This window comes from Homarus americanus, unplaced genomic scaffold (genome assembly GCF_018991925.1).
Source record: "Homarus americanus isolate GMGI-L3 unplaced genomic scaffold, GMGI_Hamer_2.0 scaffold25860, whole genome shotgun sequence".
NCBI lineage: Eukaryota > Metazoa > Arthropoda > Malacostraca > Decapoda > Nephropidae > Homarus > Homarus americanus.
The window spans coordinates 240,994-265,887 of NW_024724693.1; the positions used below are offsets into that span (position 1 = coordinate 240,994).

Sequence of the window (24,894 nt, forward strand, 5' to 3'; positions counted from 1 at the left end):
TTTCTTGAAACTCATTCCTTAACTTGGAAATCTTGATGCAGTACTTTTCTGTGTTAGTATCAACATGAAGCTCAGGTGTGCCTTGCAGGGAATTTCATGTCGGAAAGTGTGAAAGATTACTCTCTGCAAGTTGCCCTTCAAATATCTGCAGTTTCATATCAAAGGAACAAATGCAATCATAAAACTCTGTTATCAATTTATTGCATCCTTGCATCTTTGTGTTCAGGTAATTTAAGTGCTCTGTAATATCCACCATGAAAGCTAGATCTTGATCCCATTCATTATCTTTCAATTCATGCACATAATTTCCTTTCTTTTCCATAAACATCTGTATTTCACTACGCAATTCATTAAATTGCTTCAGTATGACTCCCCGACTTAACCAACAAACCTCAGTGTGATATGGCAGTCAGTGTGTGTTCTTATTTTCCTCCAAAAAGCAGTTGAACTGTCTGTGGTTCAGACCTTGTGTTCATATAAAGTTCAATTGTCTTTAGAACGACATCCACGACATTATCCATCTTTAATGTTTTACTGCACAACACTTCTCTATGTATATTGCAATGCAAATTATGAAATTGATGGTTTGGGTTCACAGTTAGTAGTTTTTCCTTTAATTTTTTTGCCACGTCAGCCTTTTTACCCACCATTTGCAGTGCTCCATCTGTTGCCAGACTCACAGTTTGTACCCAGTCAACACCTAATTTATAAAGTGCCCTTACCAAACTCAAGAAGATGTCATCACCTGTTGTTGTTCCTTTCATTGGTAGTGTGACAAAAAAGGGTTACACTTTTATCTACATGGCTTACTTCACACTACCCAAACTGTTAGTTAACCCGCAGTCAAATAGTAAGCACACAAGTCATGAGATGGCTCCTGATTTGTGGAAAACCATCGCCGGCTGTTGAGGGTGCCATCTATGACAGGTGACATCTACCCTAACCCTGGGGTTTCAACACAGTCTGACTCTCCTCACCTCGGCGACTTGTTCACCCTGCCTACTCTGTCGTGAAGTTCAGCGACTGTTACTGCACTCTGCCGATGCACAGCGGGACCTACTGGCCGGCTATTTGTAACGTGTATAAGTACAGCTGAGTTCATTATTTTTCACCCTTGCATCTGTGTTTTGTGTTCATTTTGTTTTAAGAATATTATATGAAAATCACTTGCAATTTTTTCACGTATGGCTTTAAATCAATAATTTTATATCGATTCGCTTTAAATCAACGTTCTACTGTATTCCCTTTATGTTTCTGATCTTATGATAATTATTTTTATTATTTTTTGGGGGCACTTTCTGTATGAATGATTGTGTGTGCATGTAACAAAGTAAAAAAAAAAATATGAGTTGAAAAATAAGAATAACACAGCTCACAGCTTGGCCTGGTAGGAGGAGGGCCAGGGGGATGTAGCTGCAGTGACTGTATAAACTGGCAATATGCCAAGTCCAAACATACGTTAATTTTTGTATTTCACAGATTTATATTATATCTTCCTTATTTCTAAGCCACATTAGAGTACAGTCAACCCTCGCTTTACGCGGTCCCACTTTACGCTTTTCCACGTTTACGTGGTACCCTGCCGACCACGGAATGCTCACTTTCCGCGGTGTGTGTACCCTTTTACGCGGAGAGCGGCGCGAGCAGGGTGCGCACAAGGTCGCCCAGTCATCAAAACATTACCGAGTTCTTCACCCGCCACCCACCACAGCCGGCCCAAGTCAGTGATAGTAATAATGATAGTGAGGATATGGACTTATATGGATTTTGAGGGGTTTGACAAAGAGGCCCTGCAAGCCTGTGGTGGATAGTGATACAATTGATACAAGTGATACAGGTGAGGGCCAATAATCTGCCCTCTGCCTCGGAACCAACCCCACATCCCCGTGTGCACAGCCATCTTTTCTACTAATGTAAGTGTTAAAAAACCGAATATTATGATATTTCTCTTAATTATTAATTGTGTGTGCATACCGTCATAAAATTAAGAAGTTATTTTTACTACAACGTAGGTATTGTGTCTGAAAAAGTGGAGTTTGGGGGTCGGTCCGGTCTCTATTTCAATTAATCCCATATGTTATGTTGTTCACTTTATGCGTTTCTCACTTTACGCGGGCCACCGTGGGTTCAATTGACCGCGTAAAGTGAGGGTTCACTGTATTGTACAGGAATGATTATTCCACAAATTTTATAGTTTCATTACTTGTAAATGGCAACATGTCATATCCATGCTACGTATATTATTCCTCATTATCTATCGTTTAGAATATTCCTCATTTAGTGATAATTTTGCTTAATGTTAGGTTTTCAGGAACGCATCCCCGTCATTAAACCAAGAATACCTATGTTGGTAATTGGAGTCTCTTGTTGGTGTACATGCCAAAGAGAATTAGAACTTTAAAAAATATTATTTACTTTTACCATATTTTCCACCTTCTACAAAACTTTTTTCCCTAAAAAATGTATCCAAAAACTCACTCTGCATCACACATAAAGAAGGTTACCCCTAGGGTTGGAAAACTCTCATGCTAATTTACAGTATAAGCTCTCAACTAATTGAGCTCAATTAATTGTTATACATACAGTTTTACCCCGCCTAACGCGGTTTCACTTAACGCGTTTTCGCATATACGCGGTGCCTTGCCAAAGCTGAACTTTCACTTAACGCGGATTTTTTCCACATATACGCGGTGAGTGTCCGAGACGCTATTTTTAGATTTGCCCCACCCGCCACCCTGCCTGACTGCCTGTTTTAGCTCATAAAATTCATACAAATTACCAGGCCAGAATATAATTTACATTGCTGGAATTCTTATAATTTGGTGATCATTTTGAATATAAACATCATATATTTTGCTTTAAACTTACAATTTTTAGATAAAAAATTTTTCTCTAGGTAACTATGGTATCTTTTGTGCAAAATATATGACATTTATATTCAAAATATTCCTGGTCTTACAAGGAATCCAGCAATGTCAATTATATTATCCTAACTTTAGTTTGAGGTATTATTTATTAAAATTTAGTGGTTATCCCACACATCTCCTTGGGACGGTTGGTGGGGGGTGGGGGGGAGGGAGGGACCAACCGACCATCTGTTACCCTGTGAAGAATTATTATTTTTTTTTATTAACTGAAGATATTTGTTTTAGCTCATAAAATTCATACAAATTACCCGGTCAGAATATAATTTACATTGCTGGAATTCTTATAATTTGGTGATCATTTTGAATATAAACATCATATATTTTGCTTTAAACTTACAATTTTTAGATAAAAATTTTTCTCTAGGTAACTATGGTATCTTTTGTGCAAAAATATATGACATTTATATTCAAAATATTCCTGGTCTTACAAGGAATCCAGCAATGTCAATTATATTATCCTAACTTTAATCTGAGGTATTATTTAATACTAAATGTTAAAAACTCTGGAAGGGAGGATTGGTGGGGGGTGGGGGGGAGGGTTGGGACTGACCGCGCGGTTGGAAGAGGGGGGGAGGCAAGGTGGGGTACTTTGATTGACAGATAGTGTCGTGAAGATTATTTTTTTTTTATTAACTGAAGATATTTGTTTTAGCTCATAAAATTCATACAAATTACCCGGTCAGAATATAATTTACATTGCTGGAATTCTTATAATTTGGTGATCATTTTGAATATAAACATCATATATTTTGCTTTAAACTTACAATTTTTAGATAAAAATTTTTCTCTAGGTAACTATGTTATCTTTTGTCAAAATATATGACATTTATATTCAAAATATTCCTGGTCTTACAAGGAATCCAGCAATGTCAATTATATTTTCCTAACTTTAGTTTGAGGTTATCCCACACATCTCCTTGGGACGGTTGGTGGGGGGTGGGGGGGGGAGGGAGGGACCGACCGACCATCTGTTAGCCGGCTGTGTAGTGTGAGAGGGGGAGGGAGTTGAGTCCATTATTTGAATGGACATTAACTTGGCGACTGTATTTCTCTATTTCTCTTAAGTATTAATTGTGTGCATGTACCATCATAAAATTAAGATGTTATTTTTACTACAACATAGGTATGTGCCTTCAAAAAGTGGAGTTTGGGGGTCGGGCCGGTTTCTATTGGAATTAATCCCATATGTTCTGTTGTTCACTTAACGCGGATTTCACTTAACGCGGGACCCTCTGGGTTCAATTGACCGCGTTAAGTGGGGTACAACTGTATGTACAATTTCTGCCATGTGTACACATAGTTAAGGGGTTCACAGTAGATAAATACAAATTTGCCCTTTTGTCCTCAATGTCAGTGTTCTCTGACTACATAAAATTCCAGGATATAAACTCATACCTTCATGTAGGCAGCAACAGCCTGCTGTGACATTCCAACACTGGTAAACATGTCTGCAATGGAGGCCAAGAGAGTAGAGTTGTCTGGTAAAGAGCGAACAAGTGACTCCAAAGCCTCAAAATCTTCAAGCTGATAATAACACAGAGCCAACATCTCATGGTTATGGGCTGATTCAAATTGCTTCACTGCATCATCCCTGAAATTTAAGATCCTTTTAAAAATGGAGATGTGATCCTGAAATTCGTTTTTGTGACCAAGTTTGGATGGAATATAGTCAGCACATCTGTGGGATGAAAACTCTAGACTGCAGGGTCCCAAAGTGTGACTGGAATATTAAAATTAAATAAACTAACAAATGTGATTATTGTACTGTATCATCCACCTTCATACTGGGTCCCATGGGCAAGAAAGTACAGTTGAACCTCGATTTACGCGGTTCTCGTTTACGCGTTTGGTCATTTACCCGGTACCTTGCCAGAACCGGGATGCCCGATTTACGCGGTGAATTTACTCATTTACGCGGGTGAAGTATAATTTGTTAATTTACTGAAGATATTTGTTTTAGCTCATAAAATTCATACAAATTACCCGGCCAGAATACAATTTACATTGCTGGAATTCTTATAAGATTGTGATTAATTTAAAAATAAATATCATGGAATTTGCATTAGACATACAAATTTTAGATCTAATGTAAGAATTTTGATTACAATGAGCCAAAATTTTATCTTTTGTGCAAAATATATGACGTTTATATTCAAAATATTCCTGGTCTTGCAAGGAATCCAGCAATGTCAATTATATTATCCTAACTTTAGTCTGAGGTATTATTTATTACTATACCTTAAAATCTAGGGTTTTCACCCAAACATTTCTCAGAGAGGGAGGAGCCAGCGAGCGTGGGAAGAGGGGAGGGGAGGGAGAGTCGAGTCCATTATTTGAATGGACATTAACCTGGCGACTGTATTTTTCTTAAATATTAATTGTGTGTGCATACCATCATAAAATTAAGATGTTATTTTTACTACAACATAGGTATTGTGTCGGTATTGTGTCGGAAAAAGTGGAGTTTGGGGGTCGGCCCAGTCTCTATTTCAATTAATCCCATATGTTCTGTTATTCCATTTACGCGTTTCTCGTTTTACGTGCTACTCAGCAGGTTCAATTGACCGTGTAAATCGGGGGACCACTGTACTCGTAAAATGGGATAAGACTTAAGAGTTTCTCTGTTAAGCATAATGAGAAATGCTTAGATCAGTTCACTTGTTAGTTGACCTAAGTTAAAAATGTCTAATACCTCATTAACTGCCCCAGATCCGGCTCATCTCAATAACCCAAAGACATGAGGGAGGGAAGCAGAGTTGTCTGGTTCACAGTTGGTTATAAAATATTTCTTTCTGAGATTTCTTGTTTAGGTAGCAGGCAGCTATCAAACAGGGAGGTACTACCACCTGGGAAGTTATTGGAAGCATAATGTGTTGTCTAATGGTAGACCATGCTGCCATATGGCATCACAAATATTGTGACCAAGTCCCAGGTTGCTGATCTGACTTTCTGCCTCATTTACACACAATTGCAGGATCTCAATTGTTTCTCTTACTTTGATAACACAACATAGTACATACTGCACATCCTTTCTCACTATTGATCTTTTTTTATATTTTATTTTTCTTTTCTATGCTATTTTATTATTATTATTATTATTATTATTATTATTATTATTATTATTATCATTATTATTATTATTATTATTATTATTATTATTTATTTTTTTAATAGATTTTATTAGTTAATATTATTATTATTATATTTTTCCCCCGCCCCCCGCCAGGCCCTGATGTGGGTCATAAACCCGTGCCCGGGTGGGTTAATCCCCTTATATAAAAAAAGTGGATATACTTTGAGACCCTGGTATGAAACTGAATACTGTATGTTAAATTTTTAGGCTCCAGTTACAAACTGGGACCTTAGGGTCTAGGTTTTACAACCTGCATACTTGCTGGCTAAAAAAAGTTGCTTCGTTCATATGTACAGTGAGTTCTGCTATAACGCGTGTTTTGATAACGCGAATTTGCTCTAACGCGATTTATGAATTAGGAACGATATTTGTATAACGCGAACGCTTGTTTGCTATAACGCGATTTTTGCTTACTATTTCTCCAATTTTGTGGTATTAACTGTGAATATGGTAAAGAAGAATATCTCCAAGAAGCGTTCTGGTGATAGAATTCCCGGTGATGATCGTAAAAGAAAGGATATAACACTTGAAGAGAAGCTCGATGTTATCAACCTCAAAATCACCCTTCTCCCCCATCAAGTTACATTCATATTTTTTCAAGATAAAGTGTTACATTTACTGTATGATTTCATTATTAGATATGAATGTAACATTTATTTAGACTGTGCTATCCTTTGTGTTAGGCTAACTACTAAATTTTTTCGATTTCGAGTAATCTGCACCTAACCCTATTTTCTCCATAAGTCCTGTTATTTCTATTGCGCGATTTTCTATAACACGATATTTTACAAGAACACAATTATCGCGTTATAGCAGAACTACCTGTATGGGAAAAAAGTATAACTATAAGTATTTGCATCTAATTAAGGAATGCTTACTTCTATTCTAACCATTTTTCTTCTTTTTGGCATAAATTGTATAAATGATACATACCATTTATGTCTATCAGCATAATAGTGGCCAATATTATTCAGTGCTTCTTCCATTTGCACATCATCGCCAGTTGAACCAGATTTCAGGAGTTGAACAACTCTGAACCAATCCCCTAATTTGCGACGGAGAGATATGGCAACATCCCTACAAATCAGAAAATAATTATTTGTCATGTAATACAGTAAGATGAAAATTGGAAAATTATGAAAATATTCAGAAAAATTCCTGTGGAAAGCTCTTGGTTACGGCTATCTGCTGACATATTTTGATTGAGTAATTCATAATATCTATGTAGCTATGCATGATTGTTCTACCCCCCTTCATTTAGAGGGCCCTTCTCTTTACGCAGCAAAAGCTGTAGGAAAATATTTACTGTATAATAATATTTTGGTGTAAAGTAATACCAATTACTTGGTAAAAATCAGTATCTGGCACCTTTATCAGCTAGCTAGCAGCAGAACCAGAGTCTGAGGCTGCTTGTGTTGCAGTTATCCATAAAAGAAGCCAGGGTGAGGTTTGACCGGGTGTTGTTCTCGCGCCACCCTTCTTGGGGGCCCATATATCAAAATGAGTGTTTCTAACCTTCAAATCCCTAAAGCTCGGCCATTTATGAGCCGATTCTAATAAAACAAAAACTAAGTAATGGAATAACATACCGGTAGATCATACAAATAATTATCGAAATAATAATTCCACAAATAAATACATTTATAACATAATCAAAGCATTATCATCTAGTAATACTAAACTAAAATAAAACTACACAACTTTTAGAAATATTACTTTGATACAACATGATAAAATAGATAAACAATGAAAATAAACAAACAAAGGCAAACAATGAAAATAATCAAACAAAAGAAGTTATTTACCAAGAAGCTTCCCTCTGACTGTGTGTAAGAGGGAGGGAGATAAGAGGGCTTTTTTTTAGCTTGTCTCTGTGTCCGAGGTGGCCAATAATGCATACTGTATATTTACTGATGATAATACTTATCTCCTATAAATAACTAATTTAAAATTTATTTTCTTGCATTATTTTTCATAAAAAGTGCTTGGCGACGCACAGCAGACTGTCACCAGCTCTCTGGCTGTCTTTGTGTTAGGTGTAGCAAGTAATACATAAAATAATAATAATTCCACAAATAAATACATTTATAACATAATCATAGCATTCTTTTCCAGTAATACTACACTACAATACAACTACAATACTTTTAACAATATTACTTTGATACAACATGATAAAATGGACAAACAATTAAAATTAAACATTCAAAAGTTGATAATATGTTCAGGAAGATTCCCTGTGGCCGAGGTGTGGCGTGACAGGCAAATAGTCACATGGAACCTGATAACCCGCGCTGGGCATTTAAAGTGGCGAGAAAAGGCACGCGTTCTGGAACGTCACCCGGGGCCTAAGGGTTAAATGTACTTTATCTTTAAAATTCAGCAAAACCTCATTAATCCAAAGGCAGATGATTCAGATGACACTTAATCTGGATCACGTGGTGAGCAATGCGTTGATTCCTGGTTCTTCTGATTCTTTCCATTCTGGTTCAAGTGTTAGTGGTGTGTCAGATCTAAGTGCTATCCCTACACCTTCACCTGAACCGCTCAACACATTTTACAAACTGATGAAGAACTATAAGTGATTAAGTGCAGATCTTTTTTGATAGTGATTCAAAATTAGTGAACTGTATAAATGATTTAGTAGCAAAGTACTGTAGTATATGATAGTATTAAAACAGCTGCCCCTCACTGCCTCACTCTACCTTTAAGAGCCAGAAGCTTTATGGAATTAAAGATAAGCATTTATTTAAATAAATAATCACTGATCTAAATAATTACCTTTATTTGTGTTTTACAGGTTACTTTAGTTTTGTTTTTCATAACAACTGTTAATTTACCATTTATTTCTATCTGGCAGGATTTTGTGCTAGAAATTTGCAATAATCCCGAGATTTTGCTAATCCAGATCACCTTTCCCCCCAATTAATCCAATTTAATTAGGTTTCACTGTACTAAGGATATACCTGAGCAACACAGATTTTCAGAAAGAAACAACATTCAAAACATTCTCTCTTTCTCTAATATTAAAAGTAGGTTCTTTGAATTTTTTTTATTTATCTCTCAACATCTCTTCTTTTAACTTACTGTACTTCCAAGTTCTGTATTGTACAGTCTCGTTCAAGATTCTTCAAACACTGCTGGAGACAGCTGGCAATTCAAGGCAGTTTGTTTACTATAGTACGTAGTACAGTATAATATACTGTAATGCGAAACAACAAAGCCCAACCATTAATTAAGCAACAGGGAACTAAGTCACCAATCACTGATAACCTTTTACATTCATTCATAATTTTTACTACGTACTATAGTAAACAAACAGCCTTGAGTTGCCAGGTGTCTTCAGCAGGGTTCGAAGAATATTGAACGAGACTGTACTATTTACCTTACCTTCGATCAACCTCCAGATAGAGTTTTTCTGCTTCATCAAAATCTTTAAAATATGCCGCTACTTCTGCTTTACGTAGAGTTTCATTTTGGATGTTGGATATACGTTTAACCAATTGTATTCCTGGATAATCCTTGCATCGGACGAAGGCTGCTTCTGCATTCTTCAGATCTTGCTTTTCTAGCGCTGCTTCAGCAAGTAAACGCCTTTGAAAATAATAAAAATATTAACAATTGTGGTGAACTAATCCCCAAAAACATGCAATTCTAACATTACCAATATTCAAGATTTTATGAAGTATTTGACACATTATCCTGTCTATATACAGTTAACCCTCACTTTACGCGGTTAATGTAACCCGGAGGGTACCGCGGAAAGTGAGGAACGCGTAAAGTGAATAACATAACATATGGGATTAATTGAAATGGAGTCCGGGCCGATCCCCAAACTCAACTTTATGACGACACACAACTGTGTTGTAGTAAAAATTTTATCTTAACTTTATGATGGTATGAAAAAACAAGTAATATAGAAGAGGTTAGGTTAGGAAAGATAAAGGTTAACATAGGAAAAATAAAGGTAAGGTTAGAAAACTAAAAATTAGGTGTAACACTTACGGTAGTAGAAGAGATGGGTCGGCATACGGGGATGGAGGCTGGTTCCAAGGCAGAGGGCAGATTACTGGCCCTCAGGTGAATCACCATTACTAGGTGAATCACCATCACTGTCACTTACAGCTGTCAGGGCTTCCCTGACAAATCCCTCAAAGTCACCTTCACTGTCACTATCACTGGCTTGGGCTGGCTGTGGTGGGTTGCGGGCGAAGAAATCTGTTATGCTTTGCTGACGGCTGGCGTTGATGTTGTCGTGATACACCTTGATGTACGGCTCCATAGCCTGCACCAGCCGGGTATGGAAGACTTCATAGCGGTCATCGTCATTGTCGCGGGAAAGGAAGGACTTCATCTTCTCTGCACACTCCATGGCACCCTTAATATCACTATGACTTAAACTGTGTTCTTCGGAGACTGACGCACCTTCTTCCTCCTCTTCACTGACGTGTTCTTCTTCCAACATCTCGTCGGCAGTCACTTCAGGATCTCTGATCACCTCCAGGATGTCGTCGTTGGTGGTCTCGGAGAAGCCTGGAACTGTAACAGTCTGCGCAGCTTCTCTGGCAAGGTCCACTGCTACTGCAACATTCTGAACCTCACCAGTCACAGATTGACTCCTCCTCTCACCTGGTATTCCATGCAACACATGTCTCCATGCGTGACGAATTGTAGCAATAGACAGCTGATCCCATGACTCCACCAAGAAGTCCACAGCTTTCTTGATGTTAAATACTCTCCAGAATTGTTTGAAGAGTATTTTTTGCTGTTCTAACTGTTGATCCTCATCTTCTTCGCTCTTGCTATCGGTGGTGGTGTCACTCAGGTTACGCAACTCTTCCCTGGTGTTGGTGTAGTCGTTCAGGAGCTGGAATTTTTTTTGTTGAGAATGCAGCTTTCACATTGCAAATCAACTCCTGGTCCATGGGCTGGATTAAAGACGTAGTGTTGGGAGGAAGGAAGACCACTTTTACGTTGGGGTGACGATCTAACAGTAGGGGCGAGTGTCCTGGTGCGTTGTCCAGCAGCAACAAAATATTAAATGGGACATTCTGTCGCTCACAGAATTTCTTTACATCGGGAACAAAACAGTCATCAAACCAGGAGAGGGACAGTGTAGAGAACATCCATGCCTTACGTGCGGTCAGCCAGTGGACATTTAGCTTGGTCATGTCCATGCTCTTGTAGGCGTGCGGCTTGCGGGCTGTGTGGATCACCGATAACTTGAGCTTACAGGTACCGGAGGCATTGGTGGTAAACAGGAAGGTGATGCGTTCCTTCTGCATTTTCCGGCCCCGAATCCTGCTGGCATTCTTCACAACGAAGGACTTGGAAGGTAGTTTTTTCCAGAAAAGACCAGATTCGTCCATGTTAAACACCTGGTCGTCACTGTACTGTCCTTCCTCCATAATCTCACGTAAAAACGGAGGAAATTCCCGAGCCGCAGCACGATCAGCACTCGCTTCTTCACCACCAATGTTTATATTGGTGATCTTGTTCCGGATCTTAAACCTCTGTAACCACCCAGAGGAAGCATTAAAGGGTTTGGGCTCTGAAGTTCCCATCTTTCGTGCCACTGCCATGTACAGTTCACGTGCGTAGTCCTTAACAGAGCGCGTGTCGACCGCCATGTTCCGTCGCGCCTGACGCACCAAGTACCTCACAAGTAATTTTTCTGTCTTGAGAAGCACCTGGTTGTAAAAATACTTGATCATAGAAGCATCCTGTAGACTTTGTGATCTTCATGTGCTCCTTTATCTTGGCTGAATCCTTCTTTATAGTCCGGATCGTAGATTCGTTCACGCCATGCTGGCGCGCCAAATCAACCTGCCTTGTTCCTTTCTCCAACTCTTGGATGATGCTATACTTCACCTCGTAGCTTAAGGAACGTCGTGTCTTCTTTGGTTTAGTGCCGCTGGGTCCAGGTAAGGAAAGGTTTCTCTCTGGGGGTGGTGGTCCGACGGAAGCCATTTTACGGAACAATGGATGCGCGTTTACACGGAATGGCCTTGAGGGATGAAACTGCCGCGGCTAGGTCAAGCGTCGTCTTTCCTCCCTCCCTCCCTCCCCCGGGTGGACACGTCATAATATTTTAAGCCAATTACAGCTAGCAGCAGAGGGGGGTAGGGATGCATGGCCAATCACAGGTCTGATACGTCATATGACGTCAGTGATAACGCAACAAAGACACACACTGCGCAACCTTACCGCGCCGCTTGCCCAAGCGGAGGGAGGAGGAGGGAGAGGCAGGCAGGCAGGCGGGCAGGCGGGTGGGGCGAATCTAAAAATAGCGTCGCGCCGGACACTCTCCGCGTAATGGGGTTCACGCACCGCGTAATGTGAGCACGTTAGGTTCTGGCAAGGCACCGCGTTAACGTGGAAACGCGGAATGTGGGACCGCGTAAAGTGAGGGTTGACTGTACTATTATTGATATGAAAATTGTCTTAATATGCCTTATCGTGGGTAAAAATAAGTATGTATTAAATGCATCCTCCGAAAGCGTGAATTTGCTACCCGAGTTCATCAGGTATTTCACGTATAATGCTTCTGATAAACTTCCTACATGCTCCTGTTTGAAATACAGTGGGGTATGCTATAACGAACGTAATTGGTTCCAGAACCTCGTTCGTTATAGCATTCGTTCATTATAGGATTAATCCGTTCCAGGCCCCCAAATACAACCGCTTAACGCTGAAAAAATTCTGTGGAAAATGTAAAAAATACGGTACTTTATCTTACCTTAGTGTTATTCAGCATGCAGGTAACCCTAAACACTGGCACGTCACTATCACTTCCACTGGGAGTCTTGGCTTTAAGGTCCTCAAACAATTGTTTAGCCTTCTCACAAATTATAGCTTCACTAATGTTACCACCTGCCATTTCTTTCTCCTTTATCCACACTAAGAATAAATTTTCCATCTCTTCAATCACATTACACCTTGCTTTGCTAAGTCTAAAGATTCCCTTAGCCACTTGCACAGTTTTTAACTCCTCTTTATTCTTCAAAATTGTACATATAGTCGATTTAGCCATCCCATATTCATCACTAAGTTTCGCAATGCTCCTTCCATTCTCACGTTTCTTTATAATTTCTTTCTTAGTTTCAAGGGTTATTAGCTTTCTCACTCGCTTTGGACGACTCATTGTTACAATTGTATACTTGTATAACAAAATAGTTATACAAATAACGCGAATTTCCACATCAAAAGACGAAATTTCAACAATAACAGTGGTGCACTGGCTACACAATGAGACAAAGATGGCGCCTGACGCTCTTGTTGTGGGTCGCGGTACAACAATATTCATGCGCCAGGCGAAATAGTCCGGTATTCATCCGCGTTCGTTGTAGGAGTTGCAATCGTTATAGCATTCTCAATTTTATAGGTAAAACCGTTCGTTATAGGAATATTCGTAGTAGGATCCGTTCGTTATAGCATACCCCACTGTAATGAAGTTATGTATTTTTCTATAATTTAGTTAAATATCTTTCTCATCAGAAAAGGTCATTATGAATAAACTCATTTAGAAATACATCATTACTCAGGACAAAATCGGACAGGTTTGCAACAGTCAATCAGCTGTAACTCTTCAGGAGGGGGCAGGGCATTTTTTCTCAGCTGAAAAAAAAATGCACGAAAGCAACAAAATCTTCCCCATTACTTTCACCACCACGTTTAGTCTTCAAGTCAGCATGCAAGCTTCTCGCTTTTTCCTGAATCAAGGTTAGACTTAGAGACAAAGGCCATTGATTTTGATCTTTCACCCATATCACAAACAATCTTTCCATTTCAATTAAAAATTAACTTTTTTTGTTTTCTTATCACAGTTGAGTGCATTGGTGTAGATCCTTTTACATGTTCAAGAATTTTCTGTTTGTTTATCAAAATTGTTCCAACCACTGACCTACTGAAACCCAACGTTTTACCAAGACTAAGGGTGTTTCGCCCTTTTCAGAATGTTTAATTACATCAACTTTCACTTCCATTGTAATTGTTTTGCTTTTCTTGGATGCACTACTATCATTTGCATCAGGTTTACATTTGGGAGCCATGATAAGGGCATAAAAAGAGAGTTAACAAGCAAAAACAACAGTTTGCACCTGATCACGCACATTAATGCGGTGAGGGTAAAGTGTACGGACGCTACCTCAAGGCGTGTGGTTGGGTGATGCATCACTCCCACCGTGCCACTCCCCCTCGGCTCTATGCCATGCAAACTAGTTCTTGTGCAGAAACACTATGAACCCGTTGTACTTATGTTGGAGTCTTAAAATAATTGTCCTTATGGGACCTCATTCATATTGGCGGGTGCTCATAAGTTGGACATTCGTAAGTCAGGGATCCCTTGTATGCATTTATCTACAGGAGATAATGTTAAGTGCCTATGATCATCCCACTCTAAAAGGTTATTCAGCTTTTTATTCTCCTTAAAACTCAGAACAGATGCAACATGGTGGCACAGCCATCCTTGTCTCAGACAAGTGTGGTGTATCCTATAGCCCATTATCCATCACTTCACTGTTGCAGGCAACAGATTGCAAGATTCACCTTCAACATACCTACAGTATACTGTATGATCAGAGCATGGTTTTAGATTTTCTCCCTTGAAGACTGTTCCCATCCATTTCTGCCACCTTCGAGGTGTTCCCCCAGATTCCAATCTACAGCTCTATGGTAGTCGTGTGCAGTGTGTCACAGATACACATTTCCTCGGCATTATCTTTGACAGCCGACTTACTTAGCAGCCACATTTTCATTTCCTCAAAGAGTCTTGCCAGCGTGCTCTCAAGTTATTGAGAGCCTTGGGGCACACATTTCGGGGTGGTGACCGAGGAACTCTGCTACACTTTCACCACATGTTAGTTAGATCCAAACTGGATTATGAGTGTGAGGTGTACTCCTCAGCCACTGAGGCTAGACTCAATACACTGAACTCTATTCATCATGCTGGGGTGCGCCTGGCGACCGGTACCTTCAGGTCCTCGCCAATCCCGAGTCTGCTAGTTGATGTTGATGAGCCACCCCTTGATCTTCAATGTCAGTATCTCCAGCCCAGTGTTGGTTATGCCTTCACTGCCTTTCTCAGTTTGCAACCAACACTTGTATAGTTGACAAGACTATGTCCCCACACTACACTCAGCATCCAAGCCTCTCACGACCTTTCAGCTTCAGGGTAAGGGAGGTTGTGAGTCTTCTTCGTCTTCCTCCTGTTCATACATGCTTCTCTTACCTAGTGCCACTCCATGCATTCTCCTCTCACAGAGGGGCTATCTCTGTATACACTGATGGCTCTTAAGTCGGATGCAGGGGTGGCTTTTGGGGTGGTCTTTCTCGACTTTTTTGGGACGGTAGTCTCCCCACTATGTCATCTATTTTTAGGGCAGAGCTTTCAGGTATTTTACTTGTCCTCAAGATTATTTTTACCCAACCTCACAGCGATTTTAACATTTTTAGCAATTCTCGCCAAGATCTCCAGGCCTTAGCTAGTGTGTCATCGCCACACCCCTTAGTTATAGATATTTTACAGTGGCTGTTTCATATCCAATGTCAAGGCCGGAAAGTCAGTTTTTGCTGGGTTCTGACCCATGTGGGGGAGAAGGGGAATGAGTGTGCTGATGCTGTGGCAAAAGCAGCTGTAGTACATCATTCCCCTCTACCTGCCTCTGATATGAAACCAATAATAAGAGCTGCCATCCACTGATGTTGGCAATGCAGATGGGATACTGTCAGAGCACACAAGCTCCAAGACACCCACCCAGTATTGGGTGCCTGGGGATATTAGGGACTGTTGCACTGCTGGAAGACTGCTTTGACCCCCCTCCATATTGGCCACACAAGACTTACTCCTGTTTTTTTAATGGAGAGGGTACCCCCTCACTATTGTGATGACTGTCTGGTCCCATTGACTGTTCGACACTACCTGGTGGAGTGTACCATTCTCAGATATCTTCAACGTAAACTTTTCTCCCAGTACCAGGGGAGACTGGTCTTACCATCTCTTTTTGGTGCATGGGGAGGGAGTGGGTAGCATGGGAGGGGACGTCCTCTCCTTCTTGGAGGGAGCCGGCCTTCTCTACAAGCATTTTTATCTATTCACATTTAAATGATTTTTACAAAACTTTAATGATACTTATTATTTACATTTTTTACCTTACATTATTTGATATTATTCTTCTAAGCTTTTATTTTAATAAGGTAACATATGACTTAAGCTGTTGCATTGTCAGGGATGTATTTACCACAATCAATCAATCATTATTAACCTGGTACCAAATAAATGTAAATAATGTAAGAATTATGGTGAAATAACATAATATCGTTTTAACGGGATCAAGGGTGGAGTTGTCCAGCCACCTACTCACACATAATTGACTTCCCACTCTTAAATTTTCTTATTATATAGTTACCTTATTTGCCGGCGTATAAGACGCATTTATTTATTTTTTTAAATGTATCACAAATGACCCTGCATCTAATGTGCCGGTATTACGGATGGGAGGCCAAGCGCCGCAGGCGGAGGTGCCTAGCTAGGGAGTCTGGGACGAGCAGTAGTCCACTAAGCACAAAAATTGTGTTACTAATAATATTACGAATTATAAAATACGGAAAAACAAGCCAAATTATCACAAACTTACGGCAAATTTGCCGAAGACGTAAATAATGGCATACATTGGCTTAACGGCAGAGGTAAGCTCACAACATCTCACTGCGCCTCCTTCCCCAGCATACATAACCCACACCAGATACATGCCCCTAGAAAGATTAAAGAAATGTTAACAGAAAGTTCAGCTGCCAGTCAGCCATTTGCAATGAGTCAATGACGCCAAAACAATAGCGATGGTGCTACACCCTGGTGGTAGATCCCGGCAACACAAAACATCACAGCCAAAAATACGAGTTTCACATCCTGTCGGTAATTCTCTTGACCAAAATATAAACAAGCCACATAGCTGCTCTGATCAGAGGTAGAGTTGGGTTAGTATAATGTTACTATATACAAGGTCTGTCCAAAAAGAAACCAAACTTATTAAATAGCGCGCCAACCTAGTCGGCGCAGCGTGCTCGCGATGGGAGTACTGTGTAGCGGTGACCTTGACCTTTAGTCTAACATTAGCCGCATCACGCGCTACACGTGCTAGAGTGAACGTGTGTTTAGTGCACTTGGCGATTTGTTGCAAGTTGAACAATGAAAGATCTTGAAGAGCAACGTGTTTGTGTAAAATTCTGTATCAAATTGGGAAAAACTTTTAAGGAGACTTTTCAAATGTTGCAACAGGCTTATGGGGAAGATTGTTTGAGCCGTACGCAATGTCACGTGTGGTATCAGCATTCAAAAGAGGAAGAACATCCATTGAAGACGATCCCAAATCTGGACATCAGAGTTGCTCAAATGTGGAGATGATGTTGATCGTCTTTTTTGATTGGAAGGGCATCGTTCATCATGAGTTTGTTCCACGTGGTCAGACAGTCAATAAAGAGTTTTAATTGGAGGTCCTAAAGCGTTTGAGGGAGGCAGTGCGAAGGAAGAGGCCTGAGGCGTGGACAAACAAGACCTGGATGCTGCACCATGACAGTGCACCTGCTCACACGTCGCTCCTTATCCGTGAATTTTTGGCGGAACACGAGACGACATCGTCCCCCAGACGCCCTACTCTCCTGATTTGGCCCCTGCGGACTTATTTTTCTCCAAAAGTTGAAATCCATCCTGAAAGGTCGCTGATTTCAAACGATAGAAGGGATAGAAGAAAATTCACTACGAGACCTACACACCATCCCTCAAAACGCGTTCCAGAACTGGAAAAAAACGTTGGGAGCGGTGTATCAACAGTGGAGGGGAGTACTTTGAAGGAGACAAGTCTGATTAAGTTGTAAGTAAAGCAATAATTTTGTTTTTTAAAAAGTTCGGTTTCTTTTTGGATAGACCTCATATGATTTCCTACTTGACTCCAGTGTATATTGTATTTACACGCACAAAATGATATGTTTTCCCCTACAAGACCACTTTAAAATCACTTTCAATAAATCTATGATGAAATGTACCAAAAAAAAAATACACAAAATATCCTTGTAAAATAGGGGTGCGTCTTATGCAGTGGAGCATCTTATATGCCGGCAAATACGGTAATTTTAATAATTTGTAAGTCGTATTACAGCATTGTAATGATATTTCGATAAATTTTATGGTTTCTCATGTAACAATGGTACTTGTACAGCTAAGAAGCACACGTGTTATGGTGACTGCTAGACTTGATATTCCTTCACACACATTATACCCCTATACTCATATTTTTCTTTTCTTATATCATTATATTACTGTACAGGTATACAGTATTTCCTTTATTCATAGGGCACACTAGAACATTGTAACGACTTTTCCACAAATTCTGTGGTTACGAAACACATAACAATGGCATGAGCTATCAGTCATGTGAGAGGTGACTGACATATATTGGCATGGTAGAAACCTAACACTTGTAGAACACTTATACTGTATTACTTATTATGGTTATTTTTATATTATATTATGTGTTTTTGACACTTTTAACACAGAGACTTAGTATAAAACAATGGACGATGCAAACAAAGTGTATGTGAAACTATTGATGTGTAATGGAAATTTCTTCCTATATTTGTTAGCAACATATATGTGAAATGACATATAGTACATCGGTAAAACATATAATGAGGACCCTCTGTATAAAATTATTCATTACCAAAGTCTTGGGTGAGGATTCTCATCAATGAAGGCTGCAGCATCTTTAATTGAAACTTTCTCCAGAAGATCACGAGTATCTCGTAAACTCTTAACTTCTAAATGGAGCAAATGGTCTGTGGTGGGTGACTCAGGCTCGCGCATCACTTCATCCAGGAGAACTGCACGAATCTCAAGATCCTATAAATAAGAAATTCACAAACACACATAAATAACAGCTAAACATTTAAATGATTAGTAGGGGAATAAGGGATACTGGTACTTCTTATTTTTAGTACAATAGAGTCTCAGAGTATGTGTGGGTTACATTCCTGGGATCCCTGTGTAAGTGCAAATTTGCATACATTTGGGTTCCCATATATATATATATATATATATATATATATATATATATATATATATATATATATATATATATATATATATATATATATACAGTTTTACCCCGCCTAACGCGGTTTCACTTAACGCGTTTTCGCATATACGCAGTGCCTTGCCAAAGCTGAACTTTCACTTAACGCGGATTTTTTCTACATATACGCGGTGAGTGTCCGGCTCGGATGCTATTTTTAGATTTTGCCCACGCGCCACGCGCCACCCGCCCGCCCGCCTGCCTGCCTCTCCCTCCTCCTCCCTCCGCTTGGGCAAGCGGCGCGGTAAGGTTGCGCAGTGTGTGTCTTTGTTGCGTTATCACTGACGTCATATGACGTCTCGGACTGTGATTGGCCATGCAGCCCTACCCCCCTCTGCTGCTAGCTGTAATTGGCTTAAAGTATTATGACGTGACTACCCCGGGGAGGGAGGGAGGGAGGAGAGACGACGCTTGACCTAGCCGCGGCAGTTTCATCCCTCAAGGCCACCCCGGGTTAACGCGCATCCATTGTTCCGTAAAATGGCTTCCGCCGGACCACCACCGCCCCCAGAGAGAGACCTTTCCTCACCTGGACCCAGCGGCACTAAACCAAAGAAGACACGACGTTCATTAAGCTACGAGGTGAAGTACCAAATTGTTCAAGATTTGGAGAAAGGAAGACGCCAAGTTGATCTCGCGCGCCAGCATGGCGTCAACGAATCTACGATTCGTACAATCAAGAAGGATGCAGCCAAGATCAAAGACCACATGAAAATCACAAAGTCTGCAGGTGCTTCATCTATCAGGTATTGCCAGAACAGGGTGCTGGCAAAAGTGGAAAATTTGCTGGTGAGTTATTTGGTGCGTCAGGCGCGACGCAACATGGCGGTGGACACGCGCTCAGTGCAGGAGTACGCACGTGAGCTATACGCAGCAGTGACACGTAAACTGGGAATTGCAGAGCCCAAACCCTTCAATGCTTCCTCTGGTTGGCTGCATAGGTTTAAGAAGAGGAACAAGGTCACCAACATCAACATTGGTGGTGAGGAAGCGAGTGCTGACCGTGCGGCGGCTAGAGATTTTCCTCCGTTTTTACGTGAGATTATGGAGGAAGGACAGTACAGTGACGACCAGGTGTTTAACATGGACGAATCTGGTCTTTTCTGGAAAAAGTTACCTTCCAAGACCTTCGTTGTCCAGTCTGCGAGCAAGGTAAGGGGCCGGAAGATGCAGAAGGAACGCATCACCGTCCTGTTTACCACCAATGCCTCCGGTACCTGTAAACCAAAGTTATCGGTGATTCACAAAGCCCGCAAGCCGCACGCCTACAAGAATATGGACATGAACAAGCTTAATGTCCACTGGCTAACCGCACGTAAGGCGTGGATGTCCTCTTCTCTGTCCCTCTTCTGGTTTGACAACTGTTTTGTTCCTGACGTGCAGAAATTCTGCGAGCAACAGAATGTTTCATTCAATATTTTGTTGCTCCTTGACAACGCACCAGGACACTCGCCCCTACTTATGGATCGTCACCCCAACGTAAAAGTGGTCTTCCTTCCTCCCAACACTACGTCATTAATCCAGCCCATGGACCAGGAGTTGATCTGCAATGTGAAAGCTGCGTACTCTGCAAAGAAGTTCAAGCTCCTGAACGACTCTACCAACACCAAGGATGAGTTGCGTAAGCTGGGTGACACCGACAGCGAGAGTAAAAGCGACGAGGACAAGGAACAAGAGGCGGCGACTCAAGAACTTCTCGTCAAACAATTTTGGAAGAAGTTTAACGTTAAACAAGCTGTAGACTTCTTGGTGGAGGCATGGGATCTGCTGACTATTGCTACGATTCGTCACGCATGGAGACATGTGTTGCATGGCATACCAGGTGAGAGGAGGAGTGAACCTGTGACTGGTCAGGTTCAGACTGTTGCAGTAGCAGTGGACCTTGCCAGAGAAGCTGCGCTCAGTATTACAGCTGAAGGCTTCTCCGAGACCACCAACGAAGACATCATGGAGGTGATCAGAGATCCTGAAGTGACTGCCGACGAGATGTTGGAAGAAGAACCCGCCAGTGAAGAGGAGGAAGAAGGTGCGTCATTCTCCGAAGAACCTAGTTTAAGTCATAGTGATATTAAGTGTCTCATAGAGTTTACAGAAAAAATTAAGTCCATCGTTTCCCGCGACAATGACGATGAACGCCATGACGTCTTCCATACCCGACTGGTGCAGGCTATGGAGCCGTACATCAAGGTGTATCACGACAACATCAACACCAGCCGTCAGAAAAGCATAACCGAGTTCTTCGCCCGCAACCCACCACAGCCAGTCCAAGCCAGTGATAGTGAGAGTGAAGTTGATTTTGAGGGATTTGTCAGGGAAGCCATGACAACTGTAAGTGACAGTGATATTGATTCACCTAGTAATGGTGATTCACCTAGTAATGGTGATTCACCTGAGGGGCAGTAATCTGCCCTCTGCCTCGGAACCAGCCTCCATCCCCGTATGCCGACCCATCTCTTCTACTACCGTAAGTGTTCCGCAAAAATTTTCGTTTTTTAACCTATTCTTTATTTTTCCTATGTTAACCTTTATCTTTCCTAACCTAACCTCTTCTATATTACTTGTTTTTCATGCCACCATAAAGTTAAGATAGAATTTTTACTACAACATAGTTATTTGTCGTCAAAAAGTGGAGTTTGGGGGTCGGGCTGGGTTCTATTGGAATTAATCCCATATGTTCTGTTATTCACTTAACGCGGTTTTCACTTAACGCGGGACCCTCTGGGTTCAATTGACCGCGTTAAGTGGGGTACAACTGTATATATATATATATATATATATATATTATATATATATATATATATATATATATATATATATATATATATATATATATATATATATATATATATATATATATATATATATATATATATATATATATATATATATACCGTATATCTCGGCCTATTAGGCGGCGGGGTGCATAAGACGGCCCCCCAAATTTCCATTTAAAAAGTACCTTTTGAGCTCTATTCGCTGTATAAGACCGGTACCTCAAAGTGACACTTACCCACTGACCCAGTAGTCCTTTACCAACCATCCTTGGTTTTTTAAAATAAAGCCAATTCACTTCATGTAATGTCATCAAATGTTACCCGCTGGTGTAGTGTAAACACGAGTGACGTCACTTAAGCGTCTGCTATTTACCGGTAACTGGAACTAATGTCGGTGTCGAGTAAAATTTTTCCATTCACTTGAAATGGATTTACCGATTTATTTGTTTATTTATTTATTTATAATATACTGTAACATATTAAACACACTGCAAGTATTTTCTTTAATTTATACGCTTGCTTCGCACGAGACGATCGGTGGTGGGAGTGTTCCCTCGTCTCGGTGGTGGGACTGTGTTCCGACTGTTTATACAACAGCTACCACCGTATTCTAATTGTGGTGTAAAAGTCCAAAAATCTGGATGCCAGAAATCCGGACCACCCGAGAATCCGGACTTTACGAAAACTTTTAAACTTTTTAAATTTAGCGGGCTTTTGTGGGTTACGTGAATGAATGGCGTTCCTTTAAAAAAATTAATTTACATAATTCTAATGATAAAAGTAATTGTAAATTATAGGTATCTAATTTTGTTAGTTTTGTAATTAGCTTGTCCTGAAATGTAAAATTTGAGGCACTATAAATCCTTTGTGTGTGTGTGTGCATGCGTGAATGCCACAGCTACACAGCGACAACAAGCGACCACGCGATCGCCACTTTAAAACAAGCAATCAAACTGTGACAACATATGTAATTTTGAGTCCTACTCTTTCCATTTACAGAGTACAAGCCCATAATAATGGCTCCTAAAGTAGATAAACTTCGTTGGGTGAAGAGAAAGAACCACACATTGAAATTGAGTGACAAACTTGAAATAATTAAGAAACTAGAACGTGGTGTGAGCAATACTGTTCTAATGGAAACATACGACATTGGAAAGTCTACAATTTATGATATAAAAAAGGCAAAGAATAAAATTCTAGAATTCACAGCTTCTGAGCCTTACATTAAAATTGCTGAAAGAAAAAGTTTACATCGGCCCAAATTAGAAAATCTTGATAAAGTGTTGCAAGAATGGTTTTTGTTAAAACGATCAGAAGGTATGGCAATTTAAGGGATGATGCTTATTTCCAAAGCAAAATCTTTTAAGGAGCAAATAAACATTGAATCAGAAAGCGCATTTAGTGATGGATGGCTTAGGAATTTCAAGACTCGTCATGGTATTAGATAGTTTGTTTACATTTTTGTCAAGTGTTGACTTTATTTTTCTTTAAAACTGCTCGTTTTGATAAATGAAGCATGCTATATTTGCTTATGAATAAACTCTCAAAATCTACCTGTTCATCTCTTCTTTATTCCTCCTTAAATTTGAATTTTAAAAGTACTGCCTGAGAATCCGGAAAATCCGAAAATCCAGACCGACCCAATCCCCAACCAGTCCGGATTTTTGGACTTCTACACATAACTATGTTGTAGTAAAAATAATATCTTAATTTTATGATGGTACATGCACACAATTAATACTTAAGAGAAATAGAGAAATACAGTCGCCAAGTTAATGTCCATTCAAATAATGGACACGACTCCCTCCCCCTCTTCTCACACTACACTGCTGGCTCTTCCCTCTGAGAAATTTTGGGGGAAAACCAGGTATAGTAATAAATAATACCTCAAACTAAAGTTAGGATAATATAATTGACATTGCTGGATTCCTTGTAAGACCAGGAATATTTTGAATATAAATGTCATATATTTTTCACAAAAGATAACATATTTACTCAGATTAAACATTACATCTAAAATTTGTATGTCTAATGCAAAATCTATGATGTTTATATTCAAAATGATCATCAAATTGTAAGAATTCCAGCAATGTAAATTATATTCTGGCCGGGTAATTTGTATGAATTTTATGAGCTAAAACAAATATCTTCAGTTAATAAAAAAAAAAAATATTCTTCACGACACTATCTGTCAATCAAAGTACCCCACCTTGCCTCCCCCCTCTTCCAACCGCGCGGTCAGTCCCAACCCTCCCCCCCACCCCCCACCAATCCTCCCTTCAAGAGAAAGAGTGGGTGAAAAAATTTAATTTTAACATTTAGTATTAAATAATACCTCAGATTAAAGTTAGGATAATATAATTGACATTGCTGGATTCCTTGTAAGACCAGGAATATTTTGAATATAAACGTCATATATTTTGCACAAAAGATAACATACTTACTCAGAGTGAACATTATATCTAAAAATTTTATGTCTAATGCAAAATATATGATGTTTATATTCAAAATGATCATCAAATTGTAAGAATTCCAGCAATGTAAATTATATTCTGGCCGGGTAATTTGTATGAATTTTATGAGCTAAAATAAAAATCTTCAGTTAATAAAAAAATAAATATTCTTCACACGGTAACAGATGGTCGGTCGCCGGTCCCTCCCCCCACCAACGTCCCTACTAGATAAATGTGTGGGAATACCAGACTGTTTACCTTTTTAGTAATAAATAATAAATCAGACTAAGGTTAGGATAATATAATTGACATTGCTGGATTCCTTGTAAGACCAGGAATATTTTGAATATAAATATCATATATTTTGCACAAAAGATAACATATTTACTCAAGAGTAAACATTATATCTAAAATTTGTATGTCTAATGCAAAATCTATGATGTTTATATTCAAAATGATCATGAAATTGTAAGAATTCCAGCA

General features: G+C 39.7%; 1 protein-coding gene across 1 annotated transcript in view; it reads right to left on the reverse strand.

Annotated features, from left to right (window-relative positions):
* Nucleotides 1–4,301: 4,301 nt before the first annotated feature.
* LOC121864523 (WD repeat-containing protein 35-like) overlaps nucleotides 4,302–24,894 on the reverse strand; it is a 122,646-nt gene continuing 102,053 nt past the window's right edge. Inside the window, exons 7-10 of the mRNA XM_042363594.1 lie at nucleotides 18,774–18,952; nucleotides 9,451–9,654; nucleotides 6,994–7,137; nucleotides 4,302–4,518 (exon numbers count right to left, since the gene is read on the reverse strand). Coding sequence (XP_042219528.1) covers nucleotides 4,317–4,518; nucleotides 6,994–7,137; nucleotides 9,451–9,654; nucleotides 18,774–18,952 — 729 coding nt within the window. The 3' untranslated portion in view covers nucleotides 4,302–4,316. The remainder of the gene's footprint in view (nucleotides 4,519–6,993; nucleotides 7,138–9,450; nucleotides 9,655–18,773; nucleotides 18,953–24,894) is intronic.